Genomic DNA, 25,944 nt, shown 5'->3' with positions numbered 1-25,944 from the left:
CACGACTGGGAAATAATGATTTCATTTGGCTTGTTTGAGTGAAATTAGGTCTCCCTGCCCTCATTTCCTGAAGTTCCATCTTGATCATTACTGGGCCTTTGCTTTACCATTTGCAACTAAGTACTTCTCCTGGGAAATGTTGTCTCTCTGGCAAGGGATGTTTAGTTATTTTCCTTTAGAAGGTGACTACTTTTTCCCATCCTTGCATCATCCCCTCTCCTTGAAGGAGATTGACTAGGAAGAAGCTGGGATCTCAATTCACAGTTCTGATTTGTTTAAGTGTTAAAGGCTACTGTATACTATGATGATGTAAATGGCTTTCACTAGAAAATTAGAATAAGCAAGGTTGTGACTGTATCCTGAAGCACTTATCTCTGAAGCAGATAAAATGCAAAAGTCTGTTTTTTACAGGCTCTGTTGCCCTAGTATTTGACCAGCTTACTCACATATACACTAGCCATTATTATGCAGTTTTATCTTATACTTAAAGGAGATATTAAGATTTGGTCTGTCTGAATTTCTATTGCTATGAGCAGGGGTATTAGATATCAATGTCTCGACATCCTCTTCCTGGCGCAGGTGAGCTCTTCTGTGGTCCCTGTTTCTCAAAGCATTCGATATCAAGTGTGATAGTGTTTTGTGAATACTGCCAACAGAATTGCCCATTGTTTTAGAGGACTTCAATGCTTTAAATTCTCTCAGAGTCATTATAAATAGTGAGTATTAAAGGTTAGAGAAATACAAGGTTTCCAGGGTCCGTAGTCACTTTACAATTTCTTATGGCCAAAAATACATCACATGATGAGTTTACATCTACCAGACAGTTTGTTTTCCCCACATGTTGAGACTGACCTGCCCATTATAAATTATGAACAAGTGGTGAGAGTCCTACTGCACGTTTGTCTGCTTCCTCTGACCTCTGCTGAGAGAAAATTTTGATTCTACACTCTGAACTTGAGAACATGAAAGCCCAGTTGTTTTTGGCTGCTGAAACTTTTGCTTTGAGCCAGCTACACCTTTTATGGATATTTTCTTGAACCCTTTTTCATAGTCCTGTAATTACAGTGGATGTTGCCAAGGAACCTTTGCAGCAACTTCCAACCACGTGTTGCCTGGAACTAAGCCAATCTGACTAGTCAAGGAACGGCTCCCAGCCCCAGCCTTGCTTTTACAAGGCGCAGCTATCCTTCTTCAACCCAAGGTAGCTTGCTTTCTGAAATACAAGTACTACCAGCTATATGTAACTTGATATCATTTTATGAATATAAAATACCCTTGATATCTGGAAGGAATCCTTCCTGAGAAATGTGACAGAATCAAATGTGAGGGAATCACTTTTTTCTCCAGTACAAGGGTACTTGAAATTTGCCATCACTGAAAAATAATTAAAATTTTACTAATTTTATATTTTACATCTTCATTTTAAGTTTGAATAACTGCAATGGTTATGGGCTCCAAACACAATACTAATTGAAACCATTTCATACACCCTTAATTGTGTGTTTAGCTGGTAATGTTTAAAATTAGGACAAAAAAGAAAAGTGATATTCAAAATATACATTCTGTGGCTTGTAGAAAATTAAAATGAATAGCTTGACCATAAGTCTAGGTTTTATAGGTGGCATTTGGGGGGGAAATCCAAAAATCATCCATATACTTGCAGAATTGGAAAGGAAAGCAGAAGGAATCTGCTATGGGAGCAACTAAGGAGAAAGGAGAGTAGAATTGGCCAAGTTGGGGGAAAAATGAAACTGAGGCCAAATCATTTTATTCTTAAACCTATAAAAAGTACATTACAAATAATTACAAGCTTAAAAATTAAGTAGCTGACTGAACATTTTAACATGCTCCTTGGGACTTTTGATCGTGTGTTCTCCTATAACCATTTTCAATGTTAAAATGTCCTAACAGATCAAAATAAGGTATTTGGTGTAGGAACTATTCTTTTTTTATTACACAACAATGAGCCAACTGGCATTTTATCCTTTAAGCAAGTCATTGTTTTCATTCCAGAATAACAATTTGGTTAATTTGATTGTTCCTAAGCAGATCCTGGAACTTCCTTTATGAATCAGTTTAATATGCTGCCATTTGCTATATATTGATTCATAATAATCAGTTCATATTTTCTTTCTTCTTTTTATATAGTTCTTGTCCTTGGGGGGGGCATATTTTGACTAGAAAAGGCAAGATAGGAGAACAACTTACGCAAGAAACTATATGTTTTCAACCCTTCCAATAAATATTCCCATAAGGTATGCTATGAATTTAAAGGTTAAATTAACATTTGCCTTTTGGCATTCGGAGTGATGGACCCACCTTATCGTTGTCTCCTCAATAAATGACAACTATAGCAGAGGACACACTTACTGAGATGACAGCGGTTTCCATGGTAGCCAGGCAGACAGGTACATCTCCCTGTGACTGGGTGGCAGTCTTCATTCTCGGTTGAACACTGACATACCTGTTTACAGTCCTTCCCATATGTGCCTGGTGGACAAGCTAAGGGGAAGAGGAAATGTAAACCCAATGAATTAAATTTGTCTGTGTAAATATAGCTATAAAAGTGAAAGCAGGGAAAAATTTATTAAATAAGACTATTGCCTACAGAAGTGTGCTGCCCTTTGGGATTTAGGTTTCATTAAATTTACTTGGGGATTACTTCACTGTTTGATTTTGTTTTGTTCAGTCAATTTGTGACCGACTGTCAAGGGCCGGGTACAATTTTCTTGTCACTGGAGAAAATCATAGGGTGATGTCAGGTAAAATCAACTGAAATAATAGTATAATTCATGAGGGACCACATATCTGGATAAAGATATTTTCTCTGGTGCAGCGGTTTAAATTCTCAAGGTTGTTTCTCTCTGCACATTAGCATGTACTGTATTTGTGTCACTTGTCAGCTACTCTACTGGGTTGTGCTGTTTCTTTTTACAATCTGAACAGTAAAAAGCTTTTGCTCCAAATCCTCCATAATATCATGCCATTTTGTTAAGAAAATAAAAAGGCTTTTTGGATATTTTTCAGCTAACAAAACAGAGTCAAGTAGACATTTTGAGTTTCATGGTTGTGTCTAAAGACAATTCAAACAAATTCAGTGAAAAAAAAATCTGACAACTTGGTTATTATGTATCCTGAAGACATAATATTGGAAAATAATTTCTGGATCAACCCTGTTATTTATCACCTAGAGTGTGTGGTATCATGAACAAATGAACCTGTTTTTAAAGATGTCACATTGGAGAAGTTATTGACTGTCTCGTTCACTGCATCCGTGTTTTTTGTTGACTGTCCCTGTGTGCGTATGTTGTCACTTGTTTTCTTAGCATCCACTGTCCTTAAGAATATTTCATCTTCTAGTGTTCTTTAAGTAAAAAAATGATAGAATGGTAGAAATTCAAATTTTAAGGGGCATTGGTTGCTTGTTGCATATTAAAAGCAAAGGCTGATGAAACACAGGGCGATGAATACAAAAAGAGGGTTTTATTTTCCCTTTCTGACTAGGATATATACAAACAAAAGAGCATTAGGTGGAATCTGACTCAGTTTCTGAACAGCTATTTATGTAGTTTGCTGTTGGGTCTAGATAGATATTCTTTTACCTGAGACTCACGGATTGTTCAAATACATACCAATAAAGCATGTATCCTGAAATTGCCAGGTACGCCAAAAAGCATATCTGGCTTTACTGCCTGAAGAAATGGTTAAGCAAGAATAACTTGCTTATTCATGGCATTTCAGAGGTGACTGGGAGTGGATGTGTGTGATTTTCTTACTCCTTTCACCTACTGTCAGTAAGCACATGAAGACATTATCGACATTACACTGTGATGAAAGGAGCTCCCTAATGGGAGGTTTCTAACATGAAAAGCCAACAACCAGGAAAATTAAAATATGTTTTGTCAGAGGCTTCTGATAACTTTAGAAACCAAGAGCTGCAGTTATTAAAAATTCTTCCCATCAAATTTCTCCCATCACTGAGAAACCTTTTTTTTTTTTTTTTTTGGCATGGAGTTATGTGAGATAAAACATGGTTCTCCCGCAGCAAATGTGGCCACCAAACCCTATGCTGTATGGATATCAATGATGCTGAGAAGTCAAAGTGGCTGTGCTGAACACAACAGGATTTGTGTTTTAAGTTCCAGTATCCTAATCTATTTAGCCATTTTCCATCTTGAGGTATGGGGCCCACTGGCATAAGGCTTTAAAGGGAAGGGACATTTGAACCAGTCTGCTTTGAGAGCCATCATGAGTATCGTGCTGGTTGGTCTGCAAGCATCTGTTAAAAGTTGTGTGCTTTACTAGAGGAAATGGCATGAAGTTTGGGTCAGGTAGGCCCATCACTGCCATTGACCTTATCTCTGGCTTTAAATAAGTTATTTATGCTCTAAGACTCTCTATCTGTTGCCTTACAGCCGATTCTTAGACCACTCCCTCTGCATTAGCCTCTGACCCATTAGTCGAGAGAGTGTCTCGGTCTGAGTGGGACCTGATGGACTGATATCAGCTGTCTCCCCTGGGAGGACATGTAATTATGTCTTGGGGCAATGTGGTGGAGTACGAAGGCATAGCATTTGCTGGAGTACACTGGGAAAAGGTCAATGGAAAAGGCCTTAAGGCGCACAAGAATACACTGGTTAATGACTCACAGCATAGCAGTTTACTTCCTTGAAAATAATCAATAAAAACCATGCATCGACCCGATTCGGTGGCTCAGTCTATCTCTGAAGGCTGAGTCCCTTGGTCTCGCTCTTAAATCTTACTTCTGTCTCTTGTTCTTATTCAATCTGCGCCGCCCCTCTCGTGTCCCATTTGCCCTTGCCACGCTGGACGTGGCATCTATCTATCTATCTATCTATATAGAGATGTATATATACATCTCTCTATATATACATATATATGTATATATATAGATGTGTATATATATATATATATTACAATGTAATTAGTAAAATTTAAAATTTATCTTGTGGATTGTTATGTTACTAGCTTAGTGGACATAGTAACCTATAAGAATCTCATAGTACCTCAATAAAATTCTCAAATTCATTTCCTTTTCATGGAAACACTTATATTTAAAATCAGAATCAACTGTTTAACAAAGGTATTTTATATATATGGGCAAACATCATAAAAACCTTCAGAATATTTATGGAGAAAATTATCTAGTATTTAAAGACCATCTTTATATGTATCTGCTATCAGGAAAAAAATATATTTCTAAAAAAAACATTGAAATCACATGACATGAAGTTTTTGAAACACATATAAATAAAATTTATCCATATTCTCATCAATCATTCAGTGTTTGCATCATAAAACCACTCACAAATGTTCACTTCTTCATCCTAAGAAGAATTTAGGCACATCTTTACCTTTGATTCTTGAACTCCAGAGGAATTAAAATTGCAGAAGATAAAAATAATGTACTCATGACCTCCTAAAGTTGTTAAAGTCTGTTCTCAAATGGATGTTTAAAGATATTGAAGGAACTTACAATATATATTGCAAAGCAATTAAAAGGAAATCAAAATGAAATCAAGAGAAAGCATTCTGAACGTTATCTGAAAAGAATTTTTGAGAAATATTAGAGTATTTTTTAGGTAACATATGCATCATGAAACCATCCATCAATTGCCACCTGGGCAACTAATGATTCTGTTGACTAAGGCTTCAGAGGAAATCAAAGTTAGGGCAAAGCCTGCCTCATGTCTTCTGAAAGAGAAGATGATGTGTTAGTTTATTGTTTCATGCTTCCTGATAGACTTCACTATGGGGCATGACTTAACCCATATTACAAGATGTGCAGAATTCTGGAATGTTTTCATTCAGCCAAAGAATATTTCTTGGATACTTACAATGTGTCAGGTTCACAGCAGTGAGCAAAACCAAACATAATTCTTATACTCACCAAACTTGCAATAGTGGGGAGATAAACACAATAAAATAATCATTCAAATAAAATATCTAGTTTAAAATGTTATAAAGGTACAGGGTGCTATAAGAGAGAATCACATAAGAGACCCCAATTTGGACTTGTGGGTGTGGGATGGGGGATGTTAATTCCAGATGTTCTCTTTGAGGAGACCACTATTTAACTGAGATCTGAAATACTAGAGGAAGTATGTGTAGTGGGAAGCAGAAGGGAATAGAAAAATGGTAGAGAGGTGAAAAAATTTCCAGAGGGAAAGGCCCAGGTACATATGAGTTACTGTTAAAAGATCTAAATAGTATTTTGGAGATGGCATATATATATATATGTGTGTGTGTGTGTGTGTGTGTGTGTGTGTGTGTGTGTGTGTGTGTGTGTTAGACAATAATCAGGCTTACATTATTTTAAATGTTTCTGCATTAGTTTCCTATGGCTGCTGTAACAGATTACTACAATTTTAGTGCCTAAAACAACACAAATTCCTATGTCATAGTTCTAGAAGTCAGAAGTCTAAAATCAAGGTATTAGCAGGTCTGTGGTCCTCCTGGAAACCTGAGGGGGTGGAGTTTGCTTTCTTGCCTTTTCCAGCTTCTAGAAGCCACTTACATTCCTTGGTATGTGGCCCCTTTCTCCATCTTCTAAGCCAGAAGCTTAGCTTCTTTCTTCTCTGATTGGCTGTTTCCCTCTCATAAACCTTCCTGATTACATCAGACCCATCCAGATGATCCAGGAAACTCTCCCGACCTCTAAGTCTCTAACTAAATCACTTCCACAAAGGCTCTTTCGCCTTGTCAGGCAACATATTCACAGATTCCAGGAATTAGGACATTGACCTCTTTGAGGGTTTATTATTTCACCTAACATAATTTCTGAACTCCCAAATATTTCAAGTAGCTTCTGATTTAGCCCTTAGAGATTATGTTATCATATAGGGCCATGTTCTTAATAGCCTCATGCATGTCTTTATAGAAATCAATACAAATATCATATTTTGAAAAAGCTACATGATATAAAAATTATATGGAAAAACCATCACCAATTATTTTAAAAATAATTTTATTTAGTATTAATGGGTCTAAAGGGCAGGTTTTAATCACACTGAGAAGCACTTGGGATTCTTGGGAGAAGGTTGGGGCCCAGCAAGAACCTGGGAAGCAGCTTGAGTACCCAGATACACCTACAGGGACACTTAGGAAGAAGAGACTTCTCAATGACTAAAACTCAGAGACATGAAGGACGAACTTCAGATCACAGTGGAAGTTTCTAGATCATGAACCACTTTCTCTTTTTAGTGCTCTACATAATAACATTATTTCCCTGTTCATTTATTCCATTATTAAAAGATTTTTATTAAAATATAGTGGCATACAATATTATATTAGCTTCAGGTATACACAATAGTTATTCAACATTTATATGCCTAAAGAAGTGATCATCATAAGTCCAGCAACCATCTGATACTGTACTATTCTATCACAATATTATGGACTGTATTCCCCATGCTGTATGTTACATCCCCATGACTTATTTGTCTTATACCTGGAAATTTAGAACTCTTATTCCCCTTCACCTTTCCCCCCTTTTAAAAATTTTAAGTTACAGTTGACATTCAACATTATTTTATATTAATTTCAGGTACACAGCATAGTGGTTAGACATTTATATAATTTAAGAAATGATCCCCCTGTCTAGTCTAGTACCCACCTGGCACTATACATAGTTATTACCATATTATTGACTATCCCATATACTTTATTTTCCATGCCCATGATTATTTTGTAACTACCAATTTGTACTCATTATTTCCCTGTTTAAAAGTTAAAAAAAAAAATCCAAAAACCAAACAGAAAACTTTAGGGGCTCCTCCCTATAAAACAGTATTTGCTTTTATATATAAGTTCTCCTTTAGCAGGTGTTATTGTGCACATAAGATAAGTAGATATTGAACTATTAATACTTGCCCAAATAATAGGTTTATAAGTACAAAACCAGCGTTCTCAGGATGAGTTTTTTCCCCATTCTCTCAGGGGTGCTTCTTAGGAAGTAAGAGGGACATTAATATTATATAACATTGAAGGGGTTACAAAGCTGACCAACAGACCAAGTTGTGGTTTAACTTACCAGGTAGGAAAATCAGCTTGGGAAGGCTCATACTGAAAATTTATATTGTTCATCTTGTTTACTAATGAGCCATCCAGGCCATTGGAAAAACTGGTCAAACCAGTTTGAAGTAATATAACTGATGTCTCTTCCTAGTTGAAATCATTCTGGGCAACCAAATGACCACAAAACATTCCTGTATGGCTTCTGTGTAGATTTTAGCTGCCACTCCATATTAATGCTCCATTTTACTGTTTGAATTAACTGGTGGATGTGCTCAAAAATAAGAATTGACAGTGACTATTTTGAGTAAGGTAAAATTTATGTCACTTTGACCATGAAGATATAACCTGAATAGATAAATAGCCAAAAGATTTTGGAAAGGGAAAACAGTATTTTGTTGGCTTCCTAGGCATTTGATTGGTTTTTATTAAAAATCGAGGAGTCAGTTTTGCTTATAGATTCAAGCTGAGACAAAGTCAATTAGAGAAATAAGCACTGACCATTTCATAAACACTGCCCCTCACCTAACTTTACTCTAGGGTAAATTTTCTAATAGTACTTTTTATTCTAAAAGGTAAAAATTATCTTCTTCAAGGTGACTTCTGAAAGGTGATTCATAGCTTTACTTTTCCCACAAAGATTTAAAGATAAGGGCTGGCTGAGTAGTGTGTTGGTTAACAGCTGGCTTGGGATGCCAGCTCTGAGCAGCAGGGCCCCAATTTGGATCCTACTTTAGGGCCAGTGATGCTGCGCCCTCTATAGCTAAGATGGTGAACAACAGCTCGACCTGGAGCTGGGCTGCCATGAGTTGCCAGCGACAGTATAGGCTGCAGCCCCTGCCTCAGTGGGCTGCTGGAAGCTACCGGGAGTGGCTGGCAGCCAGCATGAGCTGCCAAGAGCCACCATGAGCCACTGTGAACAGCCGTTCAGTGGCCAGCAACCGATCTGCCTTACCCGGGAAGAGCGCAGTAATAATACCAACATGGGTCAGTGAAGCGACGTCCTCCACAACTAGACTGAACAGCAAAAGGAGAGCAACTTGTCTGTTCCCCTTCTTTGATTCCCCAATGCTGTTCTCCTCCCCCAATTCCTCAATAAAATCTTAAAAAAAAAGATTTAAAGATAAATGAAGGATCAATTAGAAAATTTAATGATTTTTAAAAATTATTATTTTACTATCTCTTATAATTATTTTCAGGGGGCAACATATCTGGCTGGCAAACCTTTTATGAGATGGCATGTAGCATTCAAATCATAAATATAAAAAAATGCAATGAATTGATTTTTTTGTTTGGAAATCCATGACTGTCTTAGCATTTGACACGACATAGAGTGACTTCTTGTTGGAAGACCCTGTCCAGCCTGGGAAAAAGATACATTGTACAGTCCTAAGGTCACAGTCTCTCCATTGTGACACTTACAATCTCTGAGGCCAGTTACAGCAGCACAACGTCCCTGACAAGCTAAATAAGCATAAGTAGAAAAGTGTTTTAGATGGTCATAGCAAGTACTTAACCCTGCCACTAGTTATACAAACCAACAACAACAAAAAACTAAAGCCTGTAGTTTTCATGATGGGCAGAGAGATGTATTCAAATTGCGTCGAATACTTTGCTTCTCACAAATTGGGATTGACCTTCAGTGGTTTATGACAGCATATTTTGCTCAGGTCTTTATCAAAGGCCTGGTGATAGATCAGCTGTCATCCACCCGTTCCTTAGAATGTCTTTGTATTAAACTAATGGTCCAGCAGAGCAGCCAGGCTGACAGGCAGGTTATTTATTTGCAATCTGGTAAAAGAACTGACAACTTCATTGTTTTAATTGTTCATTTTTCATGGGTTGATGCATTAGCTCACCCAGATCTTTGTGCCTCAGTCAGAGAATGAATATATGGGAGTCAGGGCACGGCAATGACTAGGTCCATCTTAAAGTTCAAGAAGCTGCAGATGGCCTTGGTGCAGGCTGCTATTCCCAGCATCCCACAGTATTTGAGGACTTTTTTTTTTTGTCTTATCTTTGTTCTGCATCTCTTTCCTCTCTTTCAGGAAGACCTATGATGTCAGCTACTGATCTGATTGTTTCTTGAAACAATGTTCCTGGTTCTCACAGACTATTAAAGGAGAAAGACTGGAGTGGACCTAGAGTCTGCATGTCTCATTCAGGGTGGGGGCCTGTCAGAGACCTCAGATATCAAGATGTTATCAAGAGCAGATATAGCTCAAGTCAGAGCCTCTTAGAATCACCAGCAAATTTTATTGCTAAATATACATGACCTAGCCTCATCCTAGGAGATTTTATTCTAATTTATTGAATCTTTGGTGAGGTCGAGTTTATATATATATAAATATATAAACCCCTGGTGGAGAACCATTGATCTAGAGTCTAAACCAACATCCTGAATTTACAGATAAGATATCCAATAGACTGAATCATTTGCTCAAGGGCATAGCTAAGCAATAGCAGAGCTAAAGCTAGAATCCAGAGTCCTGATCTTCCGGTCAATCACCTGACCCTCAAGTCATGCTCCACATCGGACTCCATTCTCCAGGAGCTACTGAGATACTTAATGGAGGTTCTACCAATACCTTTCACACATTCTAAAGTGTCAGGGCACAATATGGAGGTGGTCATTTGCATTCGAGGCTCATTTCAAATCCTGGACCTCAGACAGCAGAAGACATTGCCACATTCCAATTATAAACATCAAGAAGGTTCCTGTTAAGCTGTTGGTACCCAAATTACATTATTACTTTACTGTTTTTCGTTGATATTAAAATTAAAAACACCTCTAGGACAAAGGCAATGCTTTATTATTTTCAATGTGTCCGACACCTCATATAGAACCCAAAATACAGAAGGTGCTCAATAAATGTTTGATGAAGGAAAGAAAGAAGCAAGAAAAGCTTCTCTAGTTCAATATACAGAACTGTGTGAAAACCTGGTCCTACACAAAAAGAGACCACTGGCTCCCTCTATGTGTTTATACATTCATTTGCTTATTAAATAATTATTCAACAGTTAGAATTATTCACAGGGTCCTACGCTTGGCACTGATATTATGAAATTGAATAAGACTACTATCTAACAGACTAATTCAGGAAGACATGTGAAGAATTAATGAAGAACAACCTGACAAGTGCCACTAATACGGACATGTAAAAACGTCTAAGGTATCTTAAAGAAAAGTTAATCCTATCAGGAGGGAATCAGGGTGTCTTCAGAGAGGTGGCCTGAGAACTGGACCCAGAAGGGTAGGTAGAAATTTATCATTCAGAAGGCAGAGAATGAACAAATGAAGTCTCTGATGGAAAGTGATAGACACAGTTGCTTCATAGCTAGAGAATAGGGTTTAGGAACAAGTAAGAGGTTGAAGAGTTTTGTTGGCCCTTAAAAGTGAAGCATTTTTAATATCACACTGAAGGCTTAATCTGGTGCATGTGGGTTGCCATAGAAACATCATGATCAGGCTGATGACAGTGTACATACTGGATTGGAAGATAGGAGCCCAGTTTGGGGTGATTGCAGGCAGACAAGTGAGAAACAACATGAACCTGAACTGGAGATTTGGAAAGGAATGGAGATAAGGAGTTGTACTGATTTGTTTTTGTTTTGTTTTTTTGTTTTTGTTTTTTTTTTGAGAATGTCAGGTTGTATAAGAGACTAGAGGGAAGGCTCTGTCTGTTCCTAAATGTTTCTTTCATTGTTTGTTGTTTTTAAAAACAGGCCTTTTCAGCTTATCTTGGTAATCAGAACATTAGCTGGAGGGGGCACACTGAAAGGGCAATGATATAGCAAGAGCTATAGGATGTGGATACTTCAGGGCAGGGACTCAGGATTGGAAAGCAGTAAGAGCATGTGGATCAGAAAGAGCAATGACCCTACGACAATGGGGCTGGAAGAGGTCCTGAAAGCAAGTTCCATCTGCTTCATTTCTTTTAGGCTTATTGTTTGAGTATATGCTCATCTATAGCACAATCCCTAAGGAAATGCTCGGAGTATTTCAGTGCTGAAGTGAAAGTGATGACATTCCTTTTTGGACATCTTATATACCATGGTCAGCATGGAATCCGACTAGAGCATTGATGAGAACTGGTGTTCCTTTTGTAGAACTTGGTGGTTGTCCTTCACCAGATGTATGGATAGTGCTAATTAATATCTAGCAAAAACATTTCCTCTTCATCAGTGCTCCAGATAAAAGCCAAACAATAAATAAAAATTCTAGGACTTTTAACATCTCAATTTAATGCTGATAGATTATATTAATAGCCATAGATGAAATGCATCCATTCTGAAAACCAAGGGTTAATTATTTCATGCCTGTTTTTCAATCTCGTGTTTTATTCAGCTACTAAAAGGTAAAAGTAAGTTAAAACTGTGGTTAGGAGATTCTAGATTTTGAAAATGCAGGAACTCAAGTAGGGAGAGAAAAAGAAGATTGCAGAAATAAAGGAAGATAAGAATGACCAAATAGTAGGTACAAGAAATGAATGTCTTAGAGACCTGAGGAAAGGATCATGGTTTAAGAGCTGACATTTTATGAGTACCTACTATGTGCCAGACCTGTTCTAAGTCCTCTACCTCCATCATCTTATTTGATAACCAAAACAAACCTGTGAGGGAACAATTATTATTCTTTTCATTTTACAGCAGAAACTTAAGGAAACTCATGTGAAGTCATTTGCCTAAAGCGTGCACAGCCAAAATCAGCATTGATGACTCAATATTATTTTCTTAAACAATACATTACACTTCTTCCCAGGAGCTACTGCACTAACAAGGGAGTATGAACATACTCTATTGGTTTATAGACTTTACAGGACCTATGATTAATGTCTTTACCTCATTTCACAGAATCATGATAGTACAGTGAGAAGAGATCTGGACTGTGCATTGGGAGTTATCAATTTCTACCCATGTTAGTCTAGGAAAGTCACCTCCTCCCTGAGGGCCATATTGGGTTTTGTCTTTTTCATTGTTCTATTTAGTTTTAAATTTAAAGTAATTTTATTATTAAAATGATAAGAAAAACACCTCTAATGATGGAAATCTGGTATTCTATTTCAGGATAAGTGTATAATAAGTTGGCTATGCTATATTTGAAACCATAGTAACTAATAGGTAAGATTAGATCCTATAATAGTTCTGTTCATTTATGAAACACCTTGATATTAAGTATGAGATGTTATGTCATCAATCATTGTTTTCCTCATGATCCATAGAATTAAAAGGACAGAAATAGTGTATAGAAAGAAGGACACTGATTTCCAATCTACTGCATTATTGAATGGCACCAATCCTATCTGATGCAAGAACTCTCCTTTGGAATGGTCATGAAAGCTATTGGTATTATCCACTTAGAACTCACAGACTGGACGATAAACAACATGGTGATTAGACAAAGAGGGAAGTACCAGGTAGAGAGGGTGCTTTCAGAGTAGGTAAGAAAACCTGAAACCCAAAATACTTCAATGTTTGTGCTTCTGTTCAAGTTTGTTAAAAGACTCTTAAATGCATATCCAAAATAAAGTTTATAGAATCCAAGAACAGCATAATTAATAGTAATTACTTATTTTATTCAGATTTGCTACCGGAAGACAGGCAATAGCTTTTTTGGGGGTTTTTTTTTTGTTTGTTTTTTGGTTTTTTTTTTAACTGAGCCATCCTGCTACCTGTTGGCAGCTCAGCGGCTGCTCAGCTCGGGCTGGACTCGAACCACTGTTGCTCAGAGCTCAAACTCTTGAGCGAGCTCTTAACCAACTGAGCCACTCGGCCGGCCGGCAATAGCTTTTTGACTATTATCCTAGAGTGCAATTTTGGGTAGCCATATAAAATGAATTCTTAATGAAAATTTTTTCTTCATATCAATATTAAGGTCAATGAAAGTCAACAAATGATATTCACATAATACTAATGAAACTCCTGTATCAGGGATCAGCTTAAACCCCAACCTGACAAACAGATGTCTATTTGGCATCTTGAATATTATTTCCCCTTTATCACTATAGAAAAATACAGCATCAAAAATAAAAACACAAGAGAAGCAATTAATGCAACCTTTCATGATGCAATAAAATCAGATAATCTGGTAAAGTAAGCAGACTCTTGTCAGTTCAAATCATAAAATCATTGCTTTTAGGTCATGGCTTGTGAAAGCAAATGCATTTAACACTGATATTTTAAAGACAGGTATACATACTCACTCATAAACATCAACTAAGACTTCATTAACTCAATTTGCAAATATTAATTCAATGTTTACCATGTAGCAGGCTCTGAGTTTATTTAGGAAAAACTCAAAGTTGACCAGATCGCAGGTTCTTTTTGTTTTTTGCTTTTGTTTTTAATTTCAAAGTCACCACTTTGCCTGAATTCCTTAAGAATAAGAACAACAAGATGCTTAAAGGAAACTGGCCCCTAACTTTTATGAATTGTTCATCTCAACTTCCGCAACGTTGACTGCCAACTCTCCAAAACAAACTCCAATTCAATTAGTAATAAAATACTGCAACTCTCTGTGAAGCTCTTTCCCTTCCTAATGGCAGTTTACTCGGTCCAAAGTAAAGGGCTGAAATGAACTACCTCATTTTATCACTCTCTCCTTACATATTGTCCTGAATAAGTCACATTCTTTCTTAATAATTTAAAAGCATTTTCATTTGTGACCTGGGAATGACTAGAAGAGCTTTTAATATTATTAAGTCTAGATCAAATCAATCCAGTCTAAATAGGGCATGGGACTAATGCTTCTTTAACCACTCCTCCTCCTTACCAATTATTCACAACTATATTGGTGGCCTTGTTAGAAAATTCTTGACATCTACGATCAGAGGTGCCAGATGCAGGCCACTTTCATACATTTTGCTGACAACCTTTGAACCAAGCTGCCAAGTCAAAGCTTACCATGGCCTTAAAATCCAAATGGTGATTCATTGTTTGCAAACAGGGAGACAGATTACCATTGTTAACTTGACCTGAGCCTCTAACTCTGAGTCAAAATGCTTGAAGACATGGGCATCTTAACTAGAGCAAGATATAAATCAAATTACCTTCAACACCACAGAGAAATGAATGGTTGGCATCTTATGAACTGTAGAGTGCAGTGGGTTTTCCTTGGAAGATGAAGTTGAGACTGATGACAAAAGACCCCATTACTTAATTGAGTTTAATAAAATATGGAGGAACAAACTTTGTCATGGTTTCAAATAGTGTGATGACTAAATAGAGTCATTTGGAGAGCTTGCGAACTGCACAGTTCTTGGGAGTGACATTTTCTAAGATTATGAGTGAGACAAGAAAAGGGGAACTCTCCGGTAACAGGGATAATATTGCCTTAATTTCCTTGCTGCAACCAAATCAAATTAGTGGGTTATTTTGTTTTAATAGACTCACTTGCAGAATTTAGAGCAAGATAAGAGTAGGGGGGAGGAAGTAAAAAGGCTACTACAGAGAGACAAAGGGAAAGAAAGAATTTGTTCCAGAAAAGACAAACAATTTTGGTAAATGAAGAAGGTGTAGTGAGGTTAGGCGCGAGCTACGGCCAGGCCAAACATGATCAAGTACGAACTTTATGAGCATGTTAAATCTCATCATGTACGAGTTAAACTGCAATTTTATTAAATGTTAGTTGAACTGAATTGAGGCAGTGTAGATCCACAATTGCGGAAAAGACTTGGACGTTTAAATAATAACAGATCATTATTGTTTTTGGTATATGACACCAGCTCTGCTTTTTCCAGTGAGTTTTAACTAGAAACTAGAGGTGAAAACTAAAATGTGTATATCATTTTATAAAATGTTCATAAAATCATTTGTAAAACCAAACTAAATTAAAATTAAGTGTTGAAAAGTGTCTCATATTGATAACACTGATCCTAATATTTTGGAAGGTTGTATTTATTAGCTACTTTCTGCTTCAGATTTGAGAAAACTTTCTAAATCAGTTCAGAAATGACAGTTCAATATTATTACTCTTGATATATCCAGAAAAGTACTGATTTTGCAAAAGAAACCTTTTTGAAAATAGTTCTAGAAAAAAAGCACTTTTCTGCACAAACAGCAAATAAGCTCTTCAGAGGCTTTTTCTCAGAATGCTCTGTAATTCACTGTCTCCAACCAAAGATGATACATCCCAGAAAACACTAGAGGCATTTCTCCTTTTAATAGACTGAAAAAGTGTAAGCTCTTGTGAAATCTGAAAGTTTTACAGTGGCACAAGCTAGTTATTTAGAAGTACGTGAACACTTCTTTGGGTCTCTGGAGGATGTAATTTAACAGAAAGTGGCAGACACGTGCACCTGAGGATGCTGACGGTGTGTGTGTTCACTTAAGGATACTGGCAGGATATGTATACACCTTAGGATACTAATGCACTCATGCATCTCTTACTGACCTTATCAACCCGCTGTCAAAAGTGCTGGTTGAAACATGAAATATTCAGTTACTCGCCTGGTTGTTTTGCCTACACTAAGTGTGGTCTGATTATTTTTTCCCTTTTGAATTGATCGAGCTGATCAGCAGTATCTGTGTTATGAAACTGAGCTTGTATGATCTTCAAGGATTGGAAATATATAACTTGTTTCACAAAACAACCACATAAAGATAATGTTTTAAAAGTAGGTAGTTTTGCAAGTCAACTCTAGAATACAGTGTAAAAACATCCATATTTGTGTTTACATTAGTTAACTAAAGTTTTATTCATTTTAAATTGTAGGAATCTATTGGATGAAAAAAAAAAAAGATTTAATAGGTGCAAGTACAATGCCTCCATTTACGTTACTCTGTTCACCTCCATTGCTGCCTTTGGCTCCAACCCAGCCAGCGAGACAGAGGGAAGCCCTTGAGATGGACTGACAGTGAAACACACTTGGTGCCAATTTAACCCCCAAAAGTCATCTGTACAAGCTAAAAATGGACAATACAAGTCAACTTTCCCTTCTTTCTTTCCTTCTTTCCTTCTTTGCTTCCATCTTCCCTCCCTCCGTCCCTCCCTTCTTTTCCTTTTTTAAATATAGTTTTTGTTTCTATGTACTAACTACTCCAGTGCCTGGTAAATTAATCAACTCTTGTTTCTAGGCTTCTGGACATAAACTTTTCAACCACTGGGAAAATTTTAATATTTTTAAAAATAGTTTCCCCAATCATACTGAAAAGCATTTGACCCTCTGTCAACATAACACGGAGCATGCTATGTCTCTAACATAGAGCATGGAGAATTTTACGCACAATATCTGTTATAGAGAACATGCAACAATTTAAAAATATTCAGTCCAAAGGTTATTTTACACAACTGATAAAAAATTACTGCACAGCTGGAGCTTTATAATCCAAAATCACATTTCCAATTCAGGAAGTTATAGCACAAGGCAGAAATAAATTCAAGTTGATCTACATAAATCTCTTTCCTTTCTGGTTTGTATAAATGCATTTTTATTAAATTATTTTTTTATAATAACATTCACACTCAGGAATTCATCCCATATACATAACTCATTTTTTCAAACAAAAACCATGTCCATGTATGTAACTCACTCATTTTTCCTTATTCATATGTATTTTCCTTCCTAGCAATGCCATATTTTTCAAGTTCATAAATTGGCAGCTATGTAATAATAATTCTGCCTCATTTCATCTTCTTTATTTCAAATATATTAGTTAATAACTAAAAATGGAACTTACATAGAACAACCTAAAAATTTAGAGAACTCAAAATAAGAAATTATTGAGATACTTAAACTCACATTGATTCTTATCTGGTTAGATTCTTATCTGGTAGGAGGCAGGAAGGAGGGGGCTGCTTCCTCAATTAGCACCAGCCAGAGTCCAAAAAATTTCCCATACCCAGGAAGGGCTGGAATGTGGATTTAAAAACTTCTATTTCTGAAGCTTAACGTATGGGTGACCAAAAACAAAACAAAACAAATGAGAGTGTGTGTGTGAGAGAGAGAGAGAGAGAGAGAGAGAGAGAGAGAGAGAGAGAGAGAGAAGAGCAGAGAGTGTATAAACTACCAAATTGAAAGAAATAGTGATACTGCAGTACATCTAATGGTTGCTTACCATTCTATGTTTCTACATCTGGAATTTCACATTTACACAGAGCCAGAGAGCTCCATGTAAGTGAGCAGCATAGAAACCACCTAGGAAATATTCTGTGCTTGATAATTCCCTAAATTATTCCCTTGAGAGAAGCTCTCTTTTGAGTCTATTTATATGCATTCTCCACACCCTGGGAGACCTATTCAACTAATTAAAGTTCAGAATAGCTCCCTTCCTGTATAAATTACTGGGGTAAAGGTAAATGCAGCTAGGTGGAGGGTCAAAGGAAGAAAGAGGTATTCCGATAGGGGCAACACACTGAGGTGGGGGAGGTGGGAAGAGAGGGAGAAAGTAGACAAGTCTTGCCTGCTTTGCAACTTTCCAAGGGTTGTCCCTTGATAGGATTTTTGGGGTCATGTAGGATATATATGGGTATCACCAAAGGAACCAGTTTTCTATCAGAGGAAAATGGACAAATTAGCCAACTTTTGTTGTAATTAATTTCAATCTGCTACTTGGGTGTATATTTAACCTAGTAGTAAAAATATTTTGTTAGAAAAAATATACTTGACATTTCAATTCAGGGCATTTTGTTCTTCGCTTAAAATCAAGAGGAAAGGGTGGGTGTTGTAATAGTTTAGAATGGAGAGAAAAGAATGGGCAAATTGTGATAGGTGGTCTCTATGGAGAAAGGGAGAAACAAGCTTAAAAGGTGAAATAAAATTAATTTCAAGATATTCATGATTCCTTATTGAAGTTCTTTAAACTGAAGATCATAATAGTAATGAAGCAAAAAGAAGAAGTTCAGAGATTCATTCTTGTCTGTATGTTAGAAATAATAATATCTACCCATCTTTTACAGAATTTTTATAATAAATTTTTTTTCAAATGATATAAACGTATTGTGGAAAATATTAAATACCATATTTTGCTGTGTATAATGTGCACCCACGTTTTTGGCCCAAACTTTCACAGAAAAAAATTTTTGTTTTAAGTTTTTAATTCAAATTTTTATTTGTTTACATCTAGGTACTTGTTTTTGGTATTATTAAGGCATTTTAGCATTTATTTTTTAACATATTACGTATAAGAAATTTTATGTAACAAATAATTACAAAACACAAGAACAGATACAAGGTACAAGAAATTTTATGTATTGGTAACACATTTATGATGTTTACGCATCATAGAAGGCCAAGAACTCTTCCTTGTAAATTCAATAAAACCAATTATCATATTCCAGGGTATTATTTTGCATATGGATATCATTGATTTCTAGAGTTACGCTTTTAACTCATGAGCATAAATAAAAGAAAACCATTTGTATAGATACGGAATTAGTACTACCCATGTATAATGCGCATCCTCATTTTTCCATCACAAATGTGGGAAAAAAAGTGTGCATTATACATGCAAGATATGGTATTAAGCAGTGGTTTTATTATCGCTAGTTTATGGAAGCCAGGTCAGTTTGCCCAGTGATGTTTTCTTCTGGAACTATTAAAGACTGATCATCCGGCTTCTACCTCTGATAAAATCTGTAAAACAAATTTTCACAACTGTTTTATTTTTTCAATTTTAAATTTACTTCATTAGTTGAAGTAAGTTATCATAGAACTAGAAAAAATATTAAACTCCTGCCAAGATATTATTTTTCCTTAAACAGATTGGCAAAGATTACAAGGTTTGACATACCTGATGTTTGCCATAGTCAGGGCTTAAAAGCCCTTTCACACGTAATGTGGCTGTGAACCAGTGAAAGCTTCTGTTCTTTTTTTTTTCTTCAGAGAGGGACACAATTTGCAATATCTATTAAAATTTTAAATACACAAGACCTGCAATTACACAGCTAGAGAACTTAACTTACAGAGAAACTATCATATCTGTGCAAAGAAATAAATGCAAGAATGTTCACCACAGCACTTTTTAAATAACAAAATATTGAAAACAATCTAAATGTCCATCTATAGATGATTTATAAAACAAATCACTTTAGGAGCATACAATAGAATATTCTGAAACCATGTGGAAGAAATGGTAAATATGTATGCACTGATACGAAAAGATGCCCACAATATATAGTTTATTGAATAAGTAAACAAGACATAAAATTAATGCTTGGTGCAATTATATTTGTGTAAAAAAAACAACTGAGAAGTGGGTTGGGAGAGAAAAACTGTCAGGGAAGCTTTTTACTTTACACACTTTTGCATCCGTTAGTTTTTGGGGTTTTTTTTAAATACTTTTACTTACTTATATTATATAAAACAATGATTTTGAAGGAAAAATAACAACATTTACACAGCCCTTGGTTTTTTTGAACCGTGGTCAGGAAGCACAAGGAAGGAGGGAACAGTGGCCCTCTAGTGGAGAATTTAAGCAATGCACTTCTCTTAACAATAATCCCACATTCTAAAGAAATCTCAACATCTGAATTTATTTATGGGTAGAATCAACTAGAATTTTATATCAGGTAATATCACAAAATATATAAAAGGCCAATACCCTTGAATTTACTTCTTACTTTAAAAACCTTGAAAACACCCTAACAAAATTTGAATTTATGATACATTTTCTGTGTGCAACATGACAGTAGCCACATATTCAAATACATTTCAGGAGAAGGGTCTGAGCACATTGAGAGTACATTTGCTAGAACAGAGGCTTCAATTACAAGAAAGGCTGACTTCTAATAATTACAAAAGCTTGTTGCTAATTAAAAAATCAGTTGTTGCTTATGCCAATCTCTAAACTAGGGATCTATGTAGGCAGCTGTCACCTCAAAAATGGAATCACTGTATGTGAATAATGAAGGTGCTTATTTTCATGGGCTAATCTAAAACATTTCTAACAAGAGAAACTATTTCAGAACTATATATGGCTATGTCAACTGCCAAATTCCCTCGGTCCAGTTGAAGGCGTGCAGAGTTTCCTGTCAACTTGTGCTCTGAAGCAGAACAGTCTCCAACCCGACCACTGGGCTTGCTCCATATTAAGTATTGGCTACCTTGGAAATGTACCGTCTCTCAGTGCAAAACTCCCCAAAGGGCAATTCAAATCACATTTAGAATTTCCTATTTACATTGCAACGGCCATGGCAGAAGTTTGAATGTCACAGTACAAATCTGGTACCAAAGCTGAGTGTGTTCAGCGGATTCAGTTTCAGAATTCACTTCACATGAGCATGTTTTCATCAAGTTAAAGGGGGAGGGGGGTGTCATGGGACAAATTCATGTTATGAACCCTGGTCTTAACTCTTTATCATCTTGAACAAGTAAACTAGTGTTTTTGCCCTTGCAAAGAAAGAATTCACCAGACTACTTCACACAGTAACCTTGCTTTTTAAATACTTATGTAAAAATGTTATCAAGCAGAAATAAGCCACTCATATTTTCAGTTTAATTTCCTGTGTGAGAAAGAGAACTTTCGTTAGAATGGCCCAGCAATTAGAGGCGATTTTCCTGAAGAGGAACTTTTTTTTTTCTAGACAACTAATCAAGGTTGCTAATTATTTTTCTTTCTCAAGCTGTGTCCATCCTGATGGAAAATATATTGTGCCATCATTGCTGTTTCTTAAATAGATGAATTTATAGGGGTAGATTTTTCAGAGTAAATAATCTGACAAACTCTGTGTGCTTTGTTAGAATTTTTTGTTGTTGCTGCTGTAAAAAAATAATCTGCAAGGAGGAAACGTTATTCCAACTGAACACAGTGACTCACACATATGCATACCATCTTAATCTCCAGATTCCAAGTCCACCCAACTGAGGTGAACTTGAAAGAGCTCATCCCGACAAAGCGGGGAGGTAAACCTGGCTGTGAATAGTACTGTTTCATGTCACTATTTAATCACTGGGTAGTTAAGTTTACATCCACCCAAGGTTCCCTATTTCAGACATGAACCTTGATTTCCAGTAGATGATGATGTGCCTAGCAATTTATTACAATCTGATATTGAAATAATTTATTCTGACCTGTTATTTTGAAGTTTGTTTAAAAATAAGGTGTACCTAAAATGTGTATTATCATACACTTCTAGGATCAGAAAAAAAATACTCATTATTTGGCCTTTGCATGGTTATGGGAAAAATAATGCGAGCATCCCTTGGCTAAGACTGCCTTTGAACAATACTGAATTGAAGACATAAATTGCTGCCTTAATTTGGGAACTGATAGAACATTTCTGGGGCTGGGACAATGTGTGTTATCGTCACATAAAGCACACGAATTCACAAATATATTTGAAGAGACTAAAGCTATTGGGTAGAAAAAAAATAAGATGTCTGTTACTCAGAAATTATTTTTTCTAGCAAAAATTTAAATCTGCTAAAACATTTTGTACCTATCACACTGGATTTTGATAATATATTAGCATATCAGATTAAAACGTATACTTAAAAAAATATTATAAATCTTTTTGGAGATCCAAAGTTCATTCCATAAATTTTGTTTCATTTCAAGTACCAAAACAAACAGGAAAAGAGAAAAGCAGCTCTTTTTATATACCACCTTCAAAGAAGATAAAAGCTGAATGCTTCAGAGATAATATAAATTAAAATAATTATATTTCTTTTAAAAACTTTAATATGAACTTATGCATTACTCAGTGCCATCTTATTTTAATACACGTGCCATCTAGTTAAGAGAAGTCCTTTAACTACCCTACCACCCACAGTGGGCACCACAGTGTAATAAAAAAAGAAGGGACTTGGCGTTGGACATATTTGGCTTCTACACTAGCTCTGCCAAATGAAGATGACAATCCTTACCAGGCATTTTGCTGCCAAGTAGTAGAGATAATGTTTTCACCACAGTTGGCCCTGGAGCCTGGCATAGAGTTGGCAACAATTGCAATCAGTAACTTTATTACTGAGTGATGAATGGGTTTGCTAAGGGACAGAGGTCAAAGGCAATAGCCCAGAGCTGCCAGAAGGAAAACTGTAAAAGTTACCATTAGAACTTAGGCTGCTTATCCCAGTTTTCAGCCTATGCCTATGTTGTTCATTCAAGCATGAGGAGTAATCCATTTCAATGTTTCCCAGTCTTAGTTGATCTATTATAATCAAATTATTCCCACAAGAAGGAAAGATTTAGCCAAGCTGCACATTATGTAGAAACTACAGTATGTAAGCATTTGAGAATTTTATGTGACTGTTCTTTTTATAAAAAGCCGGATTATGTCACTTCTCTGCGCAAAGCCCTTCCTTCACTGGGTCCTCCACTTCATTCAGCCAAAAGCCAGTCTTACAATGGCCCAGAATGCCGTATATATCAATCCCTCCACTCCACTTTCCTGATTTTATCTCTACACTTCTTTCTGCCTGTCTCTCCACTCTTGGTCCACTGGCCTCTTAGGCCGTTAAGTCTCTCTCTCACCTTGACTCAAACCTTGCCTTCTCTAGGAGGTCCCTTTGACTACTCTCTACTACTCTGTTTTGCCTACCTGGCACCTCGATCCCATTTACTCTACTTGTTCTCCCTTATCTTTTACTACTAGCACTTATCACCTTTCATCATGCTACAAAATATCATTTTTATGTTTATTGCTTATTTATCTGTTTTCTCTTGCTAGAATGTAAGCTCTAAGAGGCAGTGCTCTTTGTCTTGCTCATGGGTATGTCCAGGAACCTAGATCAGTGCTTGGCTCACAGAGAACTTGTTAACCAACAATTCATGGAAGAGTACACTTGAAGAGACAAAGTTTTAAAAGATGCAAAACCTCACCAGCAATCAGAGACATGCAAACAAAAATATTTCCTTTGAAAGCCGGACACAAGTTAGACAACAAAGTAACGTAATTGCAACCCTGGCATACCTGGTGCACCTACTTTGAAGAGCAATATAATAACATGATTAAACAAAGTTGGATATGCAGTATCCTATGACCCTGCAAATCCACACCTAGAACAACCATAAAGAAACTCTGCCATATGTGCACATGGAGACATGAGCAGAGATGTTTGTTGAAATGTACTTGGTAATGCTAAACAATCTGAAAACAACCTATATGTTCCTCTTTAAGAGAACAAAGTTGTGGCATGTTCATGCAACAGTAGGCTTTTAAGCACTTAAAAGAAATGAACTCAGCCAACATACTAATACAAACAAACTTCCAAAGTAATGCTGAGTTTAAAAAGTTGCAGGTTGAGAAGGACAATATGATGTTATTTGTTAATCAAAGATTAAAAGCTTACAAAAGAACACTATATGTTGTTAACTGAATACAGTATTAACTTCTTAACTCTGAACTTTATAAAGCACCCTACTCCCTACCTCAGCGTCAAAACTTTTCCTCTCACCCCGATTTTGACTCTGCTCCAAATTTGGATGAAGTTCAGTGGTTCTGCCCCAGTACAAAGAATAGCAAGTTGTGCCTCTGAACTGCTTCCACATTGGTTTCACATAAACAGGCTTGTTTTAGTTGACTATTAGGGAGGGCTGCCCTAAATCTCCAAAATTGCACAGAATGTTTGCATTAAATAATCTAGGTCATTAGAGTTCAGCCATGACTTCTGTAAAGGGCTGTTTTCATAGACTTTATCTTGTTCCATGTGACATATCACTAGCAATAGACCTTTTTTGTTATGTGCAGATATAGCTCTCAATTTTGGAGGAAATAAAACCATACTGTGGTTCCTCAATGCTAGATTATCAGAAAGAGACCAAAGTTTTCAGATACAATCTAAATATGCGAAGCTTTAAGTACATAAACAGGTAACTCATACACTTTCTAGAATGTCAACAACTTCATTTGTTATTTGAAACAGGGCAAAACGACATATCAGTTTCTAAATGCTCAATAAGTACTTTTTTTTTTCTTTTGAAACATTCCAATTTTTCACTGAATGCTTTACTAAGGATGGAAATGACCAAGAAGGTCTCTGCTTCCCAGCATAAAATCTTCTCTCTTTAAATGTGAACATGTCTTTTATAGTAAAGATTGACAAAATGAGATTAGGTTGGTCCTAGACAAAATTGTTAAGAAGAAACAACTTCTCTGTATTCTAGAGCTTCATCTAAAAGCCTTCCCTCACCCTAGCTCTCAGTAACAATGATTCTCATCAGATTTTCTCTACCTTGGTTGCTAGTTAGCTGTTAAACAGCTTGGGGGTTCAGGGGTTATTAATTTGAGCCTATGAGTTAATCTCAGGGGTTTCCTGATCTCTCTGGAATTGTTAGGAAAAATGAATGTGTATATATATTTTACTAAGGAGAATTTCTATAGCTTTTGACAGGTCCTCTAAGAGACTGAGCACTGAAAAAAAGTTTAAAAGATGTTTTAGGAATTGAGCATTGCTTCCAGCAGTGGTTGTCGCAGAGTGCAAAAGTTGCTAATTCCTTGGCCTAATCTCCAAGAGATACTGATTAAATTGATCTGTGGTAAGGTTCAACATTTTTTTTAAAAGTACCTCAATAGATCCTGATGCAAGAGATGAAGAGACTATTGGGTTGTCAGAAAAGTCATGACACATTTTTGCAACGAAAAACAGAAAAAAATAAGTCATGACTTTTCTGACAACCCAATAATTTACAGAATAAAATTTAGGTGGTTTTTTTTTGGGGGGGTCTATTTTAATGTTGCCTACATGATCTCTGTCCCTAACACACCTTTTTAGTCTTATTTTTTCCACTGCTCATACTTCCCTGAAGACATGTAAACTATTCTTCCACTTATTCATTCTTGCATTCAAAGAAGGTGTTGGATTTATTATAGGGGCTTTGTGTTATGCTTCAAAAATGCAATGGTTGACAAAAACTTTAGTTCCAAGAAACAACCAGCTTTTCTTCACATCTTATCTCCTCCTCCTTTACCAGGTGAGTGCCTTTTAATCCTGGGAGACCCAGTTCAAATCCTGAATGTCTTGTACAACCATT

General features: G+C 36.3%; 1 protein-coding gene across 1 annotated transcript in view; it reads right to left on the bottom strand.

The window, feature by feature from the left end:
- LOC109383447 (multiple epidermal growth factor-like domains protein 6) overlaps window positions 1–25,944 on the bottom strand; it is a 157,587-nt gene that overhangs the window by 28,380 nt on the left and 103,263 nt on the right. Inside the window, exon 13 of the mRNA XM_019643910.1 lies at window positions 2,371–2,502. Within this exon, the coding sequence (XP_019499455.1) occupies window positions 2,371–2,502 (132 nt within the window). The remainder of the gene's footprint in view (window positions 1–2,370; window positions 2,503–25,944) is intronic.

The sequence above is a fragment of the Hipposideros armiger genome, unplaced genomic scaffold, assembly GCF_001890085.2.
Source record: "Hipposideros armiger isolate ML-2016 unplaced genomic scaffold, ASM189008v1 scaffold_83, whole genome shotgun sequence".
In the NCBI taxonomy this organism is placed as follows: Eukaryota; Metazoa; Chordata; class Mammalia; order Chiroptera; family Hipposideridae; genus Hipposideros; species Hipposideros armiger.
Note: the sequence above shows the minus strand (reverse complement) of the source record. Positions and strands in the feature narration are given on the sequence as shown.